This window comes from Aythya marila (assembly GCF_965140915.1).
Source record: "Aythya marila genome assembly, chromosome: 4".
NCBI classification, from domain to species: domain Eukaryota; kingdom Metazoa; phylum Chordata; class Aves; order Anseriformes; family Anatidae; genus Aythya; species Aythya marila.
In genome coordinates this window covers 58999918-59023003 of record NC_139045.1, presented here as the reverse complement: position 1 = coordinate 59023003, position 23086 = coordinate 58999918, and the positions used below count along the sequence as shown (strand labels likewise).

At 36.0% G+C, this 23086-nt stretch overlaps 1 protein-coding gene across 1 annotated transcript in view; it reads right to left on the bottom strand.

The window, feature by feature from the left end:
- Positions 1-84: 84 nt before the first annotated feature.
- Positions 85-23086, bottom strand: part of ADGRA3 (adhesion G protein-coupled receptor A3) — a 54792-nt gene continuing 31790 nt past the window's right edge. The window contains exons 9-19 of the mRNA XM_082758842.1: positions 18678-18879; positions 15599-15748; positions 12849-13010; positions 12379-12582; positions 11834-12047; positions 11479-11687; positions 7028-7152; positions 6386-6509; positions 5373-5518; positions 2429-2524; positions 85-2233 (exon numbers count right to left, since the gene is read on the bottom strand). Coding sequence (XP_082614968.1) covers positions 994-2233; positions 2429-2524; positions 5373-5518; positions 6386-6509; positions 7028-7152; positions 11479-11687; positions 11834-12047; positions 12379-12582; positions 12849-13010; positions 15599-15748; positions 18678-18879 — 2872 coding nt within the window. The 3' untranslated portion in view covers positions 85-993. The remainder of the gene's footprint in view (positions 2234-2428; positions 2525-5372; positions 5519-6385; positions 6510-7027; positions 7153-11478; positions 11688-11833; positions 12048-12378; positions 12583-12848; positions 13011-15598; positions 15749-18677; positions 18880-23086) is intronic.

Genomic DNA, 23086 nt, shown 5'->3' with positions numbered 1-23086 from the left:
CCCCAGCACCTGACATTTCTTAACCTACAGAAATTGAAAATTAGTAATTAGCATTTAAGGCATTTTGATAACCCATTCCTTCGCATTACCCACAAGCAAATAACAATACAGTGAGCTCCTCATTCAGAAGAATGTAAAATACTTGCACCTTCCAGTCTTATCATACATTGACGAAATGATTGTTTGCATGGAAAACGTCCCTTTTGAAAATTTACACACATGCACCCCTTCCTTCTCAATTACAAATGATTAAATCAAATTAAAAAACAGAAAACCCCAGCCAAGTAATTATGAGGGAAAAACTGTATTTTCCAAATACATTACCAGGACAAGTATACTACAGCCCTGTGTAAATACGTATTGAAGTCAGCCACAACCATCTGAAAATATAACTAACTTATGTATCACAACAAGACAGTGATTTTGGAGTAAAGAAGTTGCCTGTAAACTAGAAAAACCTCTATAAATTAGAATTGCATTTTAAACAAACTGTAGGACTGATGTAATTAAGCTATTTGCATTGTCTATTTCAGACACGAAGTATTTTCTTTGGTGACTGAAACTGCCACACTTGTTACTTCTTGAGTAAAATCAAGATGACATTGAGTCTAATAATCTGTAATTGAAAAACAAGTAAGTGCAACATTAGGCTGCTGGGGAAAATACTATTTATTTATTATACATTTAAATACAAACTTGAAATGTGTTGTGGACACATCTGCAGGGTTACAGGTAAAAAATAAAAAATGTACAAAGTTCCATTCTGCATCTCTTAACAAGATTGATACTTCAAAAAAAAAAATCACAAAAACACCAGAAGTTTGTCCTTGTAAGAACAGTGAAGGTAATGCATACAATCTTTTGCTTGGCAGATTATCCTTGTTCCCTCCCTGCATAAAGTACCTAGAGTTTGTAAACAGTCTTTAAAAGTGTTAATAGCTTTAAGGAATGTGTAATCACAGTTCACATGGATTTGTCCCACAAATTGTAATGCTACACAGTAGTTTCATGTTTCCATAAGCCAGTTCTAATATTACCAGTACTGTCTGCAGTGAGCAAGGGTCCATCCTGTCCACTGCTTTTAAGTGGTCCATTCTGAATGGCTAAATTTAGGCCATAAGATTTTTGCTGGTTTTCAAGTTCAACCACTATTGGCTTCCTCAGAATATCTTTTTTGTTGTTGGTAACTGTTTTTTCAGTATTTCTGCCACTTTTTGGAAGCGTACTGCAAGCATCACTACTGTCTTGCTGGGATTGGTTATACTGTCGTTCTCTATATGCCAAATAAGCTCTTCGGCTCCTTGAATGCCCTTCACTGTTGCTTTGTCGACTTTTCGGTAAGCCATTTTGCACGCTTCCTTCCACACTGGTAGGAACATCATATGCATATTCCCTCAATACTGCAAGCCTGCTAGCACGATGTCCCTTGCTTCTGTTCTTATGATGCCGGCTTGGGTGTCCATTTGTCCGAAATTGTACCTCTAATGGAGCTACATGCATTTTGATATCGTTATCCACTGAATGCTCAGTGAGACTGTTATCAAGCTGAGGACCTGTGTTCAGTGGAAGAGAAGTAGGGTGGCACTGAGCTGCAGCAGCTTGTAAATTTGTTAGTTTGCAACCTTGAGAAGAATTTTTCAGGCTCGATGCACTTTTATTTGTGCATGAAGATTCTGCACTGCTGTTGGTGCACTTGGGGGCCTCTCCATTGGTTCCACTGGAACTGGAGGGCTGAACATTCACTTGCACCGAGTACGTACTCCTTCCAGGGCAGCACGTTGTTATCCATGCATGCCTGACATCTTCCCTATTAACACAATGGTGCACCATAAGAAAGGCACTAAGGCTTAAACAAGTTGCCCCAAAAAAACAGCTAAAAATCAGGTCCATAGGATAATACAGGGAAACTGACAGAGCTCCAAAAATCCACAGAGCAACATATAGAAGCAAAGTAAGGCCCACTCCCAGAAGCTGTGCTTGAAAACTGTGCTCGTTCTCCAAAGCAGATGCAGAAACTAGTGACACTGACAACGAATCTTGGTGAGCCAGTTCCCCATGTTCGTTGGTGGCGAGACGCTGCTGTTCCTCAACTGGTTCCTTAAGTTCATATTTACGTTCAGGGTGCCGTTTTAGTTGTATGAATATGCTGAGGAAATACATGCAGTTTATGAAAATGATAAAGCTAGCTGGTCCATAAAATGCTCCTAAGCTAGGTTCCCAAGCCATCCAGCAACTGGAAAAGAAACAAACAAAAATCAGGATGAACACCTTCTCACAAGTTATTTATGCTTTATCAGTTCAAAACGGAAAGTGAAGTGACCTCGGCTGCGTTACATTTATTGGAACTATCAGAATTAATTGCAAGTAGTATTTAGAAAAGCAAGACTGTGAAACATTACGACAGAGCTCTCAGTTATACAGTACTTACTAAGGTGCATTAGGTCTGCTGCCATAATTTCGGATGTTTGCTGCTGCTGTTATTCCACAAACTATGATTGGGATCCCTCCACCAATAAGGTAGAACCTAAGAAGTAAAAACAATATATGAACACTTGGCTGCGTAATGGCAATGGATTTTATTTGGTCACCATAGGGAAAAGGAATTTCCAGAATTCTGGAAATATGCAATTTTTTAAAGAAAAAAGTGGGGTGAGTTGGTTTTGGACTCCAGTAAAAGCAATTCTTCCATGTCTTCCTCACTACGTTTTTTTTTTCTTCTGTGTAAACCACCTTTCTCTCAGTTTCTCACTTCCCTCCACAGCACTGAATAGACAAGGTATATGAAGTTAGAGGGAAGAAGCAAAAGATGACAGAAGCTATAAATTGTTACAAGAGAATATGGAAACTTAGAATGAAATAAGTGTTCTCTGTCTTATTCCTGAAGATTTTTATTATTTTTTTTTTTTTAAAAAAGAACTCTGATCTTACTTCCTGTTTCCTTGTGCAGTTGTACTGAAAACTGTATGCTTTCACAAGGATGAGGGCATATGTTGTTAGAGGATCTAACTAATCAAATCACTAATTACCAACAATCACTCCAATCAATAGCACGCTGTGCTACAATTTCTCCTTCAGTTACATCAAAAATCTAATGGCATGGATATACAACGTGTTACAACAGTAACAGAAACACAAAACCAGAAAAATTCACTATATGTAGAACATTCATGCCCAGTATTGGTACTACCATATTTTGCTTTCCATGAAGAATACTATGATTAAGATCTTGAATTTCTTTTAAAAGCAATCCTTTTAAGTAAAAATAATTTGAAACTGTTTCCTTTTGTCTTGGTTGACATGTCAACAAACTACCGTTTCTGCATGACAAACTCCATTTCCTGCTTGTGACTGGCAGCTAGGAGACTTTTTTTTTTTCACACCCTCCTGCTTGGCATGGCAATGCAATGCAATGTACTTGGCATAAAGTTCTGAACAATTAAGAAATTCCACCCAGTGCAAGTGATGTACTATCTTTGCAACATGGCATCTGTGAACCACATAAGAACCCCTCTCTGGTCTAGAGTGTTTTACGAAACACTGAATCAGTTTTGAAGTCTTTTTCATCTTGTTTATGAACTGTATAAAGCCACATTAACACACAGAATAGAGAAGATCAACAAAAATTATCTTGCATGCAATGAATTTTCCAAAATAAAGAACAAAGCTTATCTGTGCTAGTATGGAAGGAAGGCTAATAGCTATTAAGTCCACCCTCATAAGACACCGACAGGAACTGAAGATCCACGTGTAAGCATAATGGTTTCCTATCAAGTGCAGAGTGGAATTCTTTAAACCCAAAGAGTGCAAAGCAGAATAATTTGGATATGGCAAATGAGGAGAAAACTATATACCTATTTACACCTACTAGGGCTTTTCTACATCCATTTCAAAATACCCTTTGTGAATGTGAAAAGGTACATCGGAGGAAGAATCTCAGCAGTATGGTGGCAAAGAGTGAATTAGTTGGTTTTGTCTCTTTCGGTTCAAGAAACAGGGGGCCTGAGTAAAGACAGCGACTGGTTCCATACAAGCAAGAAACTCTTATACAGAACTCTGCCATATGCCATTAATGGGTAGGTTTGCTTTGAGCAGGAGCTTAACAGGCAACTCAATGAAAAAAATTTAAATCCTTCTATGGCTGTCACACATAAAGACATCACACATTGATTAAGGAAATCTTTGATCTGCAGAGACAGAATAACCTGAGAATTTATTAAGTATGCTTGCTCAGTTCTTATACTCTCTCCAGAGTTACTGTCATTATCACAGAGGAGGTGCCCAGATATGAAAAGGTATGTGCATGTTTATATTTACACAAAGCTGAGCCTCCAAGGCTGGTAACGTTACTGTAAATTTTTCCAAAGCAAGACCAGCATGACAAATAATAGGGGATGGAAAATGAAATAAAATTACACAGATGTTAAAATAGCCATGCAGTATCCTGCTGGAAGGCAAACAGTTGGTGATCATGATATCCTACACTGAATGGAACAGATTATTTTTCTGAAAACAAAAACAATGAATAAATTAAATAAAGCAAAGGGAGTGCTTAGTAATATAAATACTAGCATTCTACTTTCTGACTCATGTATTTAATATTTATATATGCTTGTACATAGTACTGCAAATTTTAGTTGATATTCAGAAGAGTATTTCTGATTTTCTGCACTTTCTGTACCTTAAAATAAATATTTGCTATGTAACTAATCAAAGTTAATCAATGTCTGCCACCTTGTGGAGAATTCCAGCTCAGCAGTCTTTAATTAGTATCTGGAGAAACAGTAAGGTATATGTACAAATTATATGAATGTTTACTACTAAAAGTATTTCATAAGGGGAATTTTACAGATTATTTTTTTTTGCATTTCAGTGATTTTAGAAATACAAATTGTAAAGAGGATTGCTTTACAAAGAATACTATTTTCATTTGACAGTGCCTGACATTTTTTGAAATGACTTGTCAGCAATTTTTCGGAAAACCATATTAAACTATGTTTACTTGAATTATAGTGGTTATTAATTGTCTGGTAACACAGTTCTCCACATTCTTTCCCCTATGATAACTTAATGGGAAGTGTTCTTATCTGAACTCCTAATCAAAGCCCCAGGAGTGATGTTAAACCAGTACCAATTTGTTAATTTACAGATCAGAAATACATCATCATAACCGTAACATGCTGAGACCAACCATCCTGCACTTCATCCTCATTAACGAGGAGCAGAGAAATCTGGAAATAACTTTGTAAGCTTGAAAGGAAAAATCTTATAGGAAAAGCACTTGCAAAAGAACAGTATCAACCTGTTAAAATTTCTGGTCAGAGTATGAGCAAGGTGACCTAGTACACAGAGTTGCAGAAACAAACAAGGCTCACCTCAGCATTGGTCTGGGTGGAGGCGGCGGCTCATCAGGATCTTGACATCTTTTTGCTTTTTTGGTTACTTGCTTGTAAATATTACGAGATGTCACTCCCAGCCACAATACTGTTGCAAGAGTGGAATAATGGAGAATTATCCCAACCTTAAAAAAAAAAAAAAAAAAGAAAAGAAAAATAGAAACAAACCCCTAAACATTCCCATTTTACAAAGTTACAAGATAACCATTTACCATGCAATTTGCATAAAACCTGACTTTACATACAGTTGCTTCATCAAGAAGCAACTGCATTACATTTAAACACAGCAACTGAATGATAGATGGCTCAATCGCTGAAGAATAAATCATTATAAAAGAGGAGTCCCAATAAAGCTGTTTGTTTATGGAAAGAACAGGTCTTTCACTTTAAATACTTCTCAGTACCTTTAAGTTATACTGAGGCAGTAAAAATAAATACTTTTATATTTGCAGAAATCACCTTTTGTGTGGTCTGTAAATGTCACCTACAGCTCTCTATAATAATTCTGTAACAAATGAGTCTCATATATAAAGCTACAAGGTAAAAAACATTTTTGTGATAGCGTTTCTGGCTAAAGAAACCCCAAGCACTTCTGAAGTACTTTTTGGTTTTCAAATAATGACCTAGTTCTATCCGCATGCATGGGTCAAAATAAGAGAAGTTTTAAGATAGAAAAAAATTGATTCTTTATCAAAATGTTACATTCTGATGAAAATACCTGTACTGCACTGTAGGAGGCAAGGGGATATATATATATATATATATGAATACCCCTATAGTATGAAACTGGTAAAACTAGTATTTTCAAATGATCTTAAGTACAATTCCAAATATTCAGTTATAATAAATAAGAGCTAAAAATAGCAAACCTTCATACTTACATAAAAGCTCAGCTTTGCCTCCCAAATGATGGAAGAGTTAAAATTCAGTATTTTAACATTGTTTTCTGGAAATAACTGTAACTTATTTTTTGTGCTGTTGTGTTTACTTACTGCTTGGCAAATGCTTGCGTTCCTGGTCTGAGTTATGCCTCCAATAAACATCACGCATGTCAGGAAAATATGAAAACTTAGGTTAACTAGCATGTGCCAGCTTTTTACACTGATCCTGATCACACTGTTAAGAAAAACAAATAAAACAAAGTTCAGCTGCATTATTGTCTTTCAGAAACCAGCAAGATACGTTTATGTTAAATGAGATATAATTAACGTTAATGATTGTTTGACTTCAAATATAATCTCTAATCTTCATTACAAGAATTTAAAACACCCTCCTATTAACCCGGGCTTATACAAGTATTTGGGATCTGATTCAAGAAATTTTAGGCTTCAAGCTTTCACTGACATTAACAGAAATGTCAAAAGCTAAACATTTTGTTAAATTTCACTGTCATTTTTGAGTGGTCTCTTCTTGCATCATGAAGGAAAAATGACAAAGAGATACACGGTTATGAGTTAAATTATCATACTAAAGAACATACGAAATAGCTACTTGCTTAAGTGTTAGTCTGCATCAACAAATTTTACAGGAAAAAATATGAATGCAAATTACTATATCACATTCATATAAGAAAGAAAAGGATCCTAAGAACTTTGAAAGTAATTTTTTTAGTCTCTAGTGATTTTGATTCATACCTGTGATGGTATATGTAGCTGACTATGATCATCATCAGGCACATTAGCAAAACCATGGCAGTGGCATAAATTACTGGATGCAAAAGATCAGCTGGCTGTGTATATAATTCAGCTCCTGTCAAGTCCTGGCAACAAAACCAAAAGTAACGTTAGTCCATCTTATCTCCTTATTTTGCGGGTGGGAATGGGAGAGGAGACAATATAAGAAACAGGAACCTTCTAGATATAATACTATACCCCTGAAGCCTACCCCCATTATTTAAGGTTATCTTTCTTCTACCAATACCCGTTATTCTGGCTGAATGTTATAAATGCAGTTATGTTTTATAACACACTTCAACTTCGTGTATGTCTTTATATACAGACAAGTTATCAGCTTAGACAGAACACAACTTTCTTGTTTTTAAGATGTGTATAACTTTGTATAGCACGTAGAACAATCCTGTGTTTCAGTAATGATTGAAATCTGCAACAACTCAGAGAACGGAACAGAAAGTGCCCTCAGCAAGTTTGCAGATAATGCTGAAGTGGGGAGAATGATCAGTAGATTGGACAATATTCAAATGGTTACTGAAAAGCCATCAGAACGGGCTGATAAAATGCCACGAATTTCAACAAAAGAACATGTGAGAGTTCTGCGTCTTGGATAGAATAATGCCACACATGCTAAAGAACAGACTGGGTGTTGGACTGAATAGAAAGCAAAAGAAGAACCTAAGGGTGCTGGTAAGACAGAATCTGAACACGAGTCAGCAGCACACCCTACAGCCCAAGCCCACACTTCACTGTACTAGTAAAAATATAGCAAGCAAGTGAATGAAAGCAATTACTCCCCTCTGTTTAGCGCTGCAAGACCACCTCTGCAGAGGTATATACAGTTTAAGACTCCCCAGTATAAGACAGACACCGACACACTGGATAATGCATGTCTAACAAAGCATCACTGGGATGATTAACAGGGTGAAGCACACAATATATAAGGCTGAGAAAGCTGGATTAGTTCACCTCTAAGAGAAAGAAGATGAGATAAATCATTACTCCTACACTGGACTAATCATTATAATGAGAAATCTCATTATTATATTGAACCATCTACTGGGAAAAAGAAAACAGAGTCAAACTACTTGGAGTTCAGTGAAACTGTGAGGAGCAATGGACATTGTTGGCAGCATGGAAAATTCTAATTAGATGTAGGAAACAAATTCTGATGACAGTGGTCAAATACTAGACCCAGACTGCCCAGTGAGGCTGTACAACTGCTATCCTTGCAAATAATAATAAAAAAAAAAGCTTGACTGAATATGACCCTGGAGCAACATAATTCAACTTCGAAGCTGATCCAGCTTTAAGCAGTAATTGGACCCACTGACATCCAGAGGTTCCTATCAGACTGTTACTTCATGAGTACTGTTTGACTGAATAGATAGCTGATAACTCAAGATTTAAGCATCTCCTTAGCATCATTCAAGCTTGGTGAACCCACTGGTCAAAATATTCCTCAAGGAATAAGTATGGAATGGAATCTTGAACTGTTAAAGCATGACAATATTTTAAATAACATCTCAGGAGTGACATTTTCACTTATGAACAAGAAAAGCAAAAAATACTCATTTGATTTGGATGCAGTTAGGTAAGTTTCCACTCATGTTGAAACGATTTACTAGGATTCTGTTTCCATAATGGTAATGAAAAAAACTTCAGTACCTTCCAGCACAAAATAAAACTAAGTTCAGTGGAAAAAAAATATATATATTTTACTTTCAGATGGGCCAAGATACAGGAACTTTTCTCAGATATTGTGAGAATTATACAACTTCTAGAAGTTTGAGTGAAGTTCAAATGCATGCTGATGGAAGGGAGAATAAATTCAGCATTCACAAAAAAAACTGTAAAACATTAGAAGGAAGCTTTAATTTATTTTAAGAAAAATCAGTGATATATAATCTGTTTTTAAGGTTACAACAGGTAATCTGGTTTAATGGTCAGGGAAAGAGCTCTTGAATCAAGGCTTAAAATTAGAATCAGCAATATCTTCACTACTCCTTCAATTACTGTTTTATCAGAAAATAAATTTATTGTTGCTAACTCACTAACCTCATTTCAAACTAATTTAGTTAGATTGTCAGTTTTATTTTTTATGTATTTGGTTTTCCTGAGCACCTGGATGAAAACACTTTAGGAACAGTCATAAGATATTGCACCTCAGGCAGGCAGCATAGTCTGATCAGAACACTACCCACAGCCCAATTAAAATCCAGCTGGAGATCCTTAACTACCCACTGCTGTTACAAGCACAAACAAAGGCAGTGGCACCCACAGTTGCTGGGTGCTGGAGAACAAGAACTGTAGGAGAACTGCTGAGCCTCCTGGTTACCTGTGCCATTATTAAGCAGTAGTTAAAATTATTTCCAAATAAATACAAAGTTTTATAGCTGTATGTTCCTAGATCACTAGATTAGGAAACTGGACACTTGGTCATGGCATTCCTTATCAGAGAAGACTTTACATTATGTTCTGAAATGTATACAGACAGGCCACTATATTGAACCTTTTATTTTAGTGTATATATGCGCAGAAGAAAGAATAACCAGTGTTATTTCACTCTTTATTAGCCAGTAGCCATAATGATGGACGCTGCATTCAGATCCTTGGTTGCCACTTCTGTTCATATCATTTTATGTTAATGATAACTGCTGAATTCAAAGCCAAGCTTCTAAAACTGAACTCAAAATAACATAACTTTATTTTTAACTTTTAGTTAAATAACACATAGGAAGTATGAAAACCTTCTTCAGCAGCTACTTAGCCAGATGTTTTGCACCAAATTATAAGAAATATAGATGAGAGTTACTCTCCCTCATCCTCCACCTACTGACTCCTCTCCTGTCTCAACCTAACACTTTTGGAAGTAGCTAAATATTTAAGGAATACCAGTTTTGAGTATGGAACAGGAATGCTTGCTCAAAGAGCCACTGGTAGAAAAGCAAGAAAGCTGCCCCATCCTCCTTTCCAACTTCTGGCAGTCAGCAATTTTCTATATGCCTCACAATATAGTTATTGATGTAATCGTACCATGTGTTAATACAGAAAGTCATTTACAGCTGCAGATTGAGTATGCCCTTCATTTTTCTTCCTCCAGATGGCAGAAATGTGACCAATTTAAAGTATAATCTCTCTTCACATGTATACTACACATACAGATGAATTCAATTCTAAAGAACATATATGTTAAGGGAAGAATTATATATTAAAAATATTTAAAAAGGGAGCTAAGAGATTATAACGGTTTGAAGTCATTTAAAACAGTACCTTCAGAGGTAAAAATCTGATAAGATTTGGCATGATGCCATAACATAATTTTGCTTATTTCTATTTAGCTGTTCGTTATTCTATTATTCAATTCTCTTAACAGGATGAATTATCAATCTGAGTTGGAAAACAACAAAAACTGCAACTTCTCATGCACTGATCATCAAGAAATGCTCTTTCTTCTGAGTATGATTACATAAACATACATATATAATTTCAAACAGCACATTAACTACAACAAAAGAAAACCCACACCAAATTTACACGTAGCAAGTTCCACCCTGTTTCCTACTGGTCAACCATTTTTAAGGTATCATTTTACATGTGGTGATGACTGATAAGCAGGGTATCAATCACTGTAAACTGGAAGCTTTTGAAACGAAGCACTCCAGGAACAAAGAAGAAATTCTACTTCTAACTGAAGTGCATGAGAAGGCACCTCCCTCTTTCCCTCCCTTCCCCCCCCCCCCAGTATATCATATTTTACAACTGGTTAACCATTTTATTGGAAGCATTACATGAAGACTAATGTTGAGATATATAGTTTTAGGTGTTTCTTAAAGGAACAGTATTTTATATAGTGTTTTGATTTATTTATTTTTTTAACCTTTTCAATTCATTTATTCCATTAACGAACCAGATTAGCTAATACTGTTCCATTCACTAATACTAGTGAATGAATAGCTAATTTACAGTAAGATAGCTAACCCTAATTATAGATAATAGCGAAAAAAAAAAAAAAGGGAAGCATTCCTATTAACAGACAAAGCAAACAAATTTTATCTAACAGATGCAATTTTTCTCCAACGCTGTTATTTTAAACTGCCATTGTTAAGACTGAAGTTCATAAAAACATCTAATTAAATGGTTCGTTAGAATTGCTTCCTATAGCATAGTTCTTTTCGTGTGAAAATTATTTTTTCTCCATCATACTATGCAATTAATTCCACTTTGACAGTTTTCCACTTAAATCTCATTTCACATCAAAATCTGTATTAAAAGAAGTAACAATTGAACATTTCTTATGTCTAGTTTTCTGTGAAAACAGACATGGGAATGCTTACTTTAATGCAGAAACAAAAAACAGGACTGTAGTTCCAGTGCTTTTAAGTTCCAGAAATATGTAATTCTAAGTGCCATACCATTAAAACTGCATAGTTGCTGAGGGAGTAGCACTGAATGGTAGTAATATTTTCATCAGACAGAAGAATGCGACAGCCATCAGACTTCCAGCCCCCTTGTCCGTTCAGTAGATCAAAGTCCCACTGAGCTGCAACAGCATCTGCTCCATGCGCAATGCGCCGCAGTGTCACATTTATAGGAATGTGGTGACTGGCTAGGTTTAAACCATCTGTTACAAAATAAATGTATTTGCACGTGAATTTCTCAGTACGTCAAACGCAAAAAAAAAAATTTAAATATGCTACTTGACAGAAATGAGTTAAGAAAAGCTTCTTATTTTTAAAGATCATAAAAGTGTAATAATAAAAAACAAACCTATCTTGGTAAGAATAACTGGTGTTACAACTGTACGACGTTTCCCATCATCAGCCAGATTTGTTGAATTTCCTGTTGCTGGAAAAAGCTTTCCATTGCGAAATGCAATAAGCTGAAGCTTGTAGACAGATTCATCTGCTGGTCTGATTTCTCTTTTTTGCTTCTGGGTGAAAAGGGAAGCTGGCAACTGGATAGAAGCCTCCACGATTGTATTCTAGAAATAAACAGATTAAAATAAATACGAATTATTATGCACTAGGGAGCATTTAATACCTATACCTACAAACAGCCTGAGAGCATCTTTCCACTTAAGATGTTTTAATAAGGGAAACCACACCTACTCATTAAAAACTAAGTCCATTAAGAAATTATCCCATAAGCAAACTATATTATCCTGTGTCACTTTAATCATCCCTTGTCAGTGTCATTCTGGATTACATAAGAATGCTACTTTAACATCAGAAATTCATAATGTAAGCTTGCTTTCCAAGTGATTCATATTTATGATATTATTACAAAGAGTGGGAAAACAGTGAGTATACAACCTTTAAAGCCAGGCTTGACAGCGTATTTGAAACGTTGCATTTAAAGCTTAGTTGCTTATCTAGATTTCCATCTGGATCTCTTCTCCCATAATCACTGAGTCCTGTACGGTCTGATGTAGCCACTTTTTGAAATACGGTGCACGTCATCCCAGTGAAACCAGCAGCCTTTATTACATAAGCCTCAAGAGCAATATTTGGAGAATACTGAGACAAAAAAAAATCAAATAAAAAATGTTACACGCTACAGGAAGAATAACAAATAATCTTTAAGGGATTCTCTGTCATAACAGTATACAAAAACAAAACAAAAACTACTTCTGTATATCTGGCAGGGAATTCAGAATACTTCTCCTCTTCCTACAGAAACAGCAGAGATTAAGATAATGCCAAAAGCTATTAAGCAAGGAAAAATAAAAAGCTATTGAAACTTACGAGCCAGCAACATGTCTTCTAAAGAAATTTGTACTTACAGTTGAATAAACTTGAGCCCCATTTGCAAGCCGGTACATAGCAATTTTCTGTAGACACTGTACAATTCTAGTGCAAGCCTTTGCTTCCCTTTGTGCCATCCACAGAACACGTTCATCAGCTAACATAATGTTACTTGCTATATCCACCATCACGTCACCAAGCTAGCAGGGAAAAGAAATAAGGTTATTTTATATCTTTGATAACGTGCATCAAGCAGGATCATTACCAGAAGATACAATGCTACTTGTCAACATAAGAAAAAGGAATTGGTTGTCCTTATTTCAATCACTGCTTGTCAAGTTGACATACTGAAATACATAGACATTTACCCCCATCAGAATACTGTACCAAAGTAATTTGTGTAACTGCATTAGAACTACAGAACAAAACCATGAGAAATACAAGTATTTCAGTAAGAGAAAAAGGCGTAATACTCCAACTTCTACTTTTCAAGTTATTCTAAAGAACAATTTATAATCAAATTTAAACCTAAAATAAATAACTATGAATCAGCAATAGTACAGTGTGCATGTCAAGAAAAGAGTAACAGAGGAAGAATTAGCACACAATCCTTCTGCCTCTCTTCCTTTTGTTATGTCTGCCTTTTCTTTGATTCCTTCCTTGCCTACTTTCAGTTCTTTGTGGACTGTTTTACGTCACAGGCTATTCAAGAAATTTAGAAAGGTACCAGAGTTGACTTCAAACCACCAATTACACTGTTAAAGTGGATGCTTGCACTCCCTACCTGGCCTTCTACATAACAGAAATACAAACCAATGAAGGGAATTCCTTCACTTAGACCACAACTGTGCCAAAATTATCAAGTACCTATATTGGCCTACACTGGATTTTCACCGCATTTAAGAAAGTGGCAAATATTGCACCAAAAGTGAAGGTGCATGTAATTCTAACCAAACTGAATGAAATGTAATTCACAGTGCCTAAACTGACAGGGTGGTGGGGTTGGGAAGTGATCTCCTTTTGATCCAGATTGTGGCGTTGTTTTTTTTGAAGGAATATCATTAGTAAGTCGAGAACACAGTTAGGGACAGAAGCTACAGTCAGTAAACATTCCACAGCTAACAAAGAGCATCAAGCAAAACTTGCAGGCTACAGCGCTTTTTGTTAAATTTTCAAGAACAAATCAAAATTATATTAACGTAAGATGCTTATCATTACTTATTACTTGAAAGGTGTTATCATGTTTAATACATCAATAGATGGAGTTGTTACAATAAATTATCAGTGTTAAGATCCTAAAGTCATAGGGCTCAAGTTATTTCACGTTCCATACATTAAACATTATTCCTTCACTTTATCAAGGTATGCCTAAGTTTCTGCATTTTAACCTAAAATGTTAAAGGTTAAATGTTAAGGTTAAAACTGCATTTTAACCTAAGACAATCTACCGAGAAGTTTCTGAACATCTTCAATTTTTCTTCTTTTCACATCAAAAAGCTATTAAATGAAGCATTTTATAATGTACAATGTTTGTATTTCAGAATAGCCACCGTAATGCAAACTAAAGAACTGAAAATGAGATGGTGTAAGTCTATACAGTATCATTCATAGCTAAGAGTTTTGTAGAGTAAGGCCAACAAGAATTTTATTAACTAATAATGAGTATTAAATGAAATTGCACTCTTTTTTAACATATCATCAAGGTTGATTTCAAATCAAACCAATTAAGATAAAAATACATCAAAGGCAAGTCTGAAATTGCCAATGAATTTAACTTAGGACATTTTCATATCAACTATTACCTTCAAAAATGGCAAAACAATGTCAGATTGTGTCACCTCACAGACAATAAATCACAGCTGAGAAAAGAATACCCTTATAATGTAACAAATGAGGCAGCAATCTAAAAAATGTTTCTACTTTCAGCTCGATAGAAAACTAGCTATTTAATGAACTGCTTATGAACTACTTATGTAATTCCAAAATACACAAAAAAAAATCCAACCTATGATAGTAAAAACAAGTTGTAGACTGAAAATTCTCCAAGAGTTCTGCAAAGAATTTACAGCTGGCATTTATGGTTTGCTGAGGGTGGAGGGGGAAATTTGGATGCTTTTTTGTGTACAAATTTAAAACCAAGGCATTGTGGTCTACAATTGCCCAACATGCACTGTACAGTGAGATCAACATAACCTCTGTTCAGCAGTGAAACAGAGAGTTCCTGCCCACTGGTGGGACTGTTTAACCACTCACATTTTTCTCCCCGACAACGAGCGTTCTCTAAGATTTTATTTTCATGTTTTATCTTATATCCTGCAAGATACAGGAATACTGAAAACCTTAGAGATACAGCTCAATACTGAATAAAGACATCCTGACACAGTGGAAGGGGAGAAGATAAGTCTTGTTTTATTCATTATTGAGAGGATCTCTGAGGCTTTCATTATTTATCTTTTTAGATAAGAACATGCCAATGAAAACCTGTGTGACCCACTCCATATTAAATAAAAACAGACTTACTGTACCTATCTCCCTGCTCCAGTGCTGACCAGAGGTGTTACTCACATTACAGGTCCAGTGAATGCTGGATGATCTCAGCGCCAATGCAAAGTCTGTGACCATGGGTCAGCAACTTCAGGGACCTACTAAACAAACAAAAACATGGAATAGCATCTAATAAACCACTAACTCAGTGCCTGCATCTACTGTTGAAAAGGCTTCACTGCTCAGAATACTTTAGGACCAACACTGTGGTTATCTTTAAAGCGACGACAAGTTATCCAGTTACCTCTTTATATTTTTCCGCAAATCTTCCAAATTTCTCTATCATTTCAGCCACAAAAATAACATCCATCTTATCAGAAAAATTTGCTGCTTCAACAGTGTAAGCCAAGAGCTGTCTTGCTGTTGCAACTGCATTAGTGAGGTTGAGAGGCATCTACATAAAGAAGAAAAACATTTGAAAAAAGTGAAAGGTTTAAGTACTATAGAGAGGAAACACTTCAGCAATTAAAAAACCAGCATTTGCCAAAGAGGCTAACAAATCCCACAGGGATCATGGGAGACTTCAAACAGTGTTTGAACTAGCCAGAACTACCAGTATATCTGATAGCAACACCACATTTGAAAATAAGCCAAAGAACCAACATTATCTGCAGCTGTAAGACCTTTTTTGTCCAGTTGTCTTGGAAAGTAGATGTTGCACCATGAACAGCAAAAGAGACTTTATTGTTAAATGCTTATTTTGCTTTGCATGAGAGCCTGAGTAATGTAAAGTTTCTAAAAATACAGCATTTTATAGTAAGAGAAGCCAAAAGAAATTCCAACACACCACTGCTGTAGCACTCACTCTTGATTCTGTAATTACTGGAAGTGTTTGGAACTGAACACGCATAAACAACAAACCCAAGGCAGATCCTCTGTATAACAAATCTGATCACTTCATTCCTGAAACAAGGACAGGCTAAAAAAAATATTTACCACTAAACAGTACACAACTCCAACACACCTGAGGTATAAGGGCCCCAAAATGATAAATTTCACACAGGACAGTGGAACACTGTGTAAAATGTAATCTGCTTGTATTCAGATGCTGTCTATCCACGATGATCTAAAGTAGAGACCTCTCTTCTTTCCATTATTTGGAGTCTGGACATACAGTCTGCCCTACTGAATTTGCAATCTGCCATGTAAACATGGCTATATGTTAGTCCCTGCAGGTCTTAGCTCACATACATAGAATTCAATGCAACTAAAGGAAGATTCTTTTTTCCAAAACACCATTTACAATTTAAATGACTCAGAATTCCATGTCATAACAGACACTGAACAATGTAAATTTTCAAATTCAGATATTTTGTGAGGGGTTTTTTTGAACTTTAAACATTTATTTCTTTTCACCAAGAACTATACCTTTATATACAAATTTATATAAAAATAAAAATGTTTATTATGCCACAAAGGTTTCCTGCCATTTAAAATATATGCCTCTATTTGACTTAAATTACTTGGCAGAGTTCTAATGTTCAAAACAGCTCATCAACTACTTTGTATACAAAGACTCTAATGATGCTTATAATATCATTATTACATTTAATGTTAGTCTCAAAGAGACAATAAACTTCTGTGCAGAATACTGCTAGAAAGACTTCCAGACCTACTACACATAAAGAGAGGAAGGCTCTAATGAGTAGAAAATAACCCCCAAAATCAAAACATGCCACTCCTCTCTTTAAAGAAAAAAAATGGAAAGCTTTATTTCAACCTGTTCCCATATTTTTAAGAAGGATCAAACGCATTTTAAATTTCCTAACACTAAATTGGCAACGTTCTTTTACAACCTGAAAAACATTGGCTAACAAAACAGCTACAACAGGTTGAAATCATCCAGGCTTCTGAGCAATTGCAGCAATAAATTGATGCTGCAGCATGCAGTCAGTAGTACCGGGCTGTTACAGGCCCTGCTGGAAAATGTGAATTCTTAAGTGAGGAAAAATGCAACCCATCTACATCAAAGGTTTTAATAAGCAAATACTTGACCTTACTGTGTCCCACAATGGGACAATAATGGGATCCCCGGCATCACCTCTCACCTATTAACCACTTATTGAGCACTCCCCCCCTTTAACCCTCAGCCACAGCATACACCTCCCGTGCTAGGAATGTAAGGGAGCGCTACACACAGTTATGTCGACCCAAGTTCAACCTGGGCCACAACAGGCAGTTTTCTCCCTTTCTCTCCCTCCCACTCATCGTACACAAGTGTTCACTGATCCCCAGGGAACCAGAGCAGAAAGGTAAATGCTAGTAAGTTGGTGCTGTTAAGTATACAGAGGGAGCGAGTCAGCAGCTACCAATCTACACAATATGCAGTTCAATGCTTTTACTTCAGGCTAGATTTAGTCCAAGCCTCTGGACATAAAGCACTCACCATACATGTAAGTCAAAGACATCCAGAGAACACATACTGGTTTAGATCTTAACTCCCGTATAGAGGGTGCGGTGCTTCTGATGCACAGTTTTCTCTAAAGGAATATGAGCTCACACAAGGAAATGTTGTGAATTGATGAAATGCGGTAATCCCTCCCTGAGGTCAGACAAGCACCACGGCCTGTGCTACCAATATCATCAACTCAAGAGGTATAGTTGTATTACAAATAACTAAATTTCTCAGACCTCCCTATTCCCCTCTGTTGCACAGGTGCTACTGATCTGACCCTAGGCACTGTGTTGATGTTCCCTAGTACCTATACACACAGGGTTTACATACACTGTTTTGCAGTGATGTACCAGAAGCATGCATTAGCTAGAGATAAGCCTCAAAAGTAGCTTGAGCAGAAAAATATTGTTTCAAAGCTACACTATTTTTTTTTTTTTTTTAGTAAATACAATCAGATTATAGAGGCCTAGGCAATAATTGCTACTTTTACTCGTAAACTCTCATTAACCACAAAAAACTATTACAGGCTTACTGCAACAGAGGCTGAGCAGCATTTGGCCACTCTATGATTATTATAATGAAAATAGCTGTTCTGTTACAAATTGAACCTGCCTTGTTTCCTTACAGAACATAGGCAGAATAGGGCATCCAGCTGACAAATATATTCAAGACATGTACCATTCAGCCTCTCTAAGCTTTACACAAGCACACTAAGGAATAGAATTTCCTCATGCTCTCAAACTTGGGGCATCCAAAATAGATCAAGCTCTTAACATAAACCTATGAGTTCTTGCATACTCAGAGTCATTCTTTTTTCATAATTCAACCAAGACCCATCAGTTTTACCTATGTAAAAGAAATGGAAAAGTAGGGTTCTGAGTTTTTGTTTTCATTAAAGAATTTGATTTCATAGATACAAACAAATTACCTGATTGAACATATAAAGAACTCGAGTCACATCGTTTGCATATTGGCACCTAGAATAGTCCTCCTCTGCCCAGTATCCTCCCCTGTCACATCTGCGCCAAGCTCTTCTCTCATCTTGTGAGTTGCCAGGATATATCCCACTGCCAGCAGAATAACGTGTACACAGCAGGTAGGCTGTGATGCCTGCCAATGTTCTAGGCCACCTGGGGAGTCAGAAGCAAAAACCAAAAAAAAAAAAAAAAAAGACAAATTTACATGACAAGTAAATAAAAGGATTAAGCACTACAACATGAAATAAAGAGACACTCAAAACTAAGCATCTCTAAACTATTTAAAGGGCCACCTTGGCTCGCCTTCAGTCCTTTCAAGCTGTTCATATTTGAGCACTATTAACAAAATGAGTACTAATGCCTGCAAGCTTTTCTTCATTCTTTCATAAGGTTGCAGGTGGAGTGAAAAAGGTGCTCATACAATTGCTAGGAACAGTTTACAGATTTTCTTCTAAAAGAAAACAAGCCTATTTCATGAAAAAAACTGTATTAAAGCTATATAAATAGTTGTTAAAAATACAGTAGCAAGCGCTGAAATTTTCTACTTGTCCTGTTCACATGCATCACTAACTTCATCAGTGACTTCATTCGTATTAACACTAAACTGCAGAAAACAACTTTCAAACTAATTCTGAAACAGTGGTAGTAGTACTACCACTGACTGATTTTGCAACCAAACATATACCAAATAGAAATTAACATGAGAGGGAAATGTTGATAATGTTAAATAGGACAGGATTCCTTTAACTAAAGTGACAGAGAACTAAGATTAAGGAAACCTGAATATTCTCCATTTTCTCTTCTGTAATTTTACTGTATATCTATAGATTCATATACACAGGTAAAAATGAGTAAGAATAAACACAAAGTTAAATTGCAATACACATTCAAAACCTAAGAACTGTTTCAAAAGAGATATAAGAATATAAAGAAACAACAATTGGATTAAGCTGCAACACTGAGAAAGGCAAGGACAAGAAATGCCAGCCAGTCTGCCATGCTTCCTGCCCTCTCCCCAGTAAGATATGAATAAAATATTGCTTACATTCAGAACACTAATGCTTAAAATTGAAAGCAAAACCACATATACCTACAATACAAAAAGCCAGGTATCTCAAATCTCACAAGCTAACATATACGGTACAACTAAAACCAACAGCAAAAGAAAGCTTCATTCCATCACCCCGGGCTTTCTGTACCATAATCAAGTCAAGCCAAAGCAAGCTCTTTGAAGAGCCTGAAGAACCAACACACTTCTCAGTCTTAAAAATTTCTATTATCTTTACACACAGCAGTTGTATCCAAAAACTGGAAAAAAGTTATTTTTTCTTCATATCTCTGGACTGTATGTCAGTAAACGGCCAATTAATCACTGCTATTATCTAAATTAACAGATTTGCGGAACAAATTACCTAAATTTGAAAAAAATACAAATTTCTGCATTTGAAGGAGACTGGAGTAAATACCTTAAAAATCGTTCCATTTCAGGGAAGTAAAATGTAAATAATATTAACAAAACATAGAAGTTGAGTTCTAGTATCAGAGTACTCTGTGATAAACAACAATTCCAGGGAATGGTTTATGATCAAATTGTCTTACATGATGCAATACATTAACCATCTCCAGTATCCTGAAAGTCCTCTCTATCTCAAATTCCTGTGAACTTCTAGTCAACTCCAAGCACCTTCAGCAGCGGAAGAAAAGCATTGCAGGCATTTTGGCAGAGATTACTTTGGTTTGGTCAAAACAAGCAACTAACAAAATGATAGCTTAAAATGACAGAATCCTTAAAATGCATGAGTCACGGCATCACCACAAAAAATCAAAAGTCAGTAAGGAATCTAATGGAAAAGATTAGACAATATAATTACAATAAACCAAAAAAGGAAATACAGGGTTAAATTTTTGTGCATTTCTAACAGCTTGGCATTACAAATCAATTTGCCATACTGCAGTGACATAATTAAGATACGGAGACTTCATATGACCATCGCCATAATATCTGAGTACTAGATGAGAAGAAAGGTGATTATTTGGGTCTTGTAGTATAGCCTCATTCAGCCTAGTACACATGCCTCAAGGGCCACTTCAAGAAATTAACAAAAGGGTCATTATTCAACCTATATCAGGAAGGAAAACTTATACCAGAATTAATGGCAATAGAGGATGTTAAAAAGAAGATGAAAAAAAAGCAGAGATTTAAAATGCCAGCAATTATGTACTGGTATTTTACACAATGTAAACAATTTCAAAAAGTAGGTATAGATTCTGTAATTATTTATCGTATCTCCTGTAGAGAGGGAAAGCCAGCAGAAAGGACAAAACCTTTCTTATGAAAATCACAGCAGCCTCTGTTAAGTGCTGCAATCCCAGTTGCAAACTTAGAGCAACATTATGTGCATCCTTGTAAGCTAACAGAATTAATGGTGTTGGATCATGTCTGGACAACTGATCGTGGACAGAGCAAGTTACAGATCTGCTGGGAAGTGAGTAAGGGAGTACAATATATACTATACATGATAAATATTTCCAAATCACTGAAATTCCTGCATGGGCAAATCAAAACAGCCCAATCTGTGTGGATTTGGGGAAAAACAACTAAAAAGTTGAGTTATTTCTAAGCTCCTACTTCTTATGGATACAAAAAGCCTTCAGAGGATGAAGTAAACAGAAAACAAGCAGCTAAAAGACAACTGAAGAATCAGTTAACAGATACTGGACGACATGCAGGCCCACGAACACTTTGGGGAATACATCCAAAACACAGCTTCCAGAAAGCAAAGATTCGGGTTTCCAGAAATACCGATATCAAAATTTCAAAATGCTATTTCCTTGACAAAAACAATTTTATTTTTTTTTTTTAAGATTAGGTTTCTACATCAATGCCAGCACTTTTAAAGGTATATCTATGTCTCTTTACACACAATTTTCTAGAAGTTGTATTTTTCCAAAGGCTTTTAAGTTGAAGTGTGGCTGCCTCAGTTTTGACTGAATACGCTGCATTACAGACTGAGCGCCACGTGGTGTTATACTAACTTGAACTCTGCGGTCCTACCAGATGTTGTGTGACATGACCTCCAAGAAGATCAGGAAAATATTTTAATCGAAAAATGGCATGTTCAATTCCTTTGCTCACTACTCAGAACATTAGGGGAAAAAAAAAAAAGAAAAAAGTGAAACAGCAGGATTCAACTAAAAAGCTTTTTTTTTTTTTTTTCCAGCAACAGTTTTAATTATTACATTTAAATATCACATTTCTAAGCAAGTATCATTGGTAAGCTATATATAGCTTCTGGAACTTCCGCAGCTGTTAAATGGGAAGAATGAGTTTCAGTGTAACACTAATTCCTTAATTCAACAAAGATTATTAGATGATCACAAGATGGTTTGTCTCTTTTCTCTTTGTACATCTCTATACTCCCCTTATTTTTTTATGCATCTCTTTCCTTTTTGTCACCATTCCTTTATTCCTACTGCATTTACTTTTCATTCATCTCCCTACAGAGCATTTTATCGTCTTTTACCACAATCTTCTCAAAAGAAGACTGGCAACATCAGAAAGTCATATAGCCACTACTACTTTTCTAGCAAATTTAATCATTTACAGAAACAATTTGCTAATAAAGCTCATACATTATGTATCTAATGATTTAGAAAGCTTTCCACTTAAACGGCCTACTGTTTATGTCCAGTTTAAACTCCCAAGCTTCCTGCCATAACTTCCCATATGCAAAACCAATAGAAATAAACACAGTCACTAAAAGCACCTTCTGGGGAACTCAAGTCCCTTGCCCTTTTCCCTCTCCTGGTCCCAGTACTCCATGTGCAGGTGTAAGTTTCTCTGTAGCCCAGCAGTGAATCAGATAGGGGAACTGACTCCAGCTGTAGCTACGCTTCCCTAGTTCCCCATTTTTCCTTAGTGAATGTTAATCTTAACTGTTCTCAGCCATAAACTGTTTCCCTCCCCAGTACGTGCATGAGATGAGGTACTCTGCTCTTCCCTGAAGCAGGGTTCAAAAGGTGAACAGCGATATGAAATTCTCATCATGGAACAAAGGCTGTGTAACTTTGGCTGCATTCTTCATTTCTTGGGAGCCTACGCTTGAATGTCTTCCACACTTTAACCGATGCTAGCAGAAGTGAACATTTGGACTGTATTAACTCTTACTTCATCACTGTTTATAATTATGTGCTCAAAATCTATCATATATACATGAGTAGACAGCTGTGGGGAAAAATAGGATTCATTTATATTTATACACTGTAATTTAAATTTCAGAAAGAAAAAGCCAGACCATGAGGTTATAGAAGCATTCTTTCTTTCATGCTTATTTTTAATGCTGTTTTGAAAACATTTCTT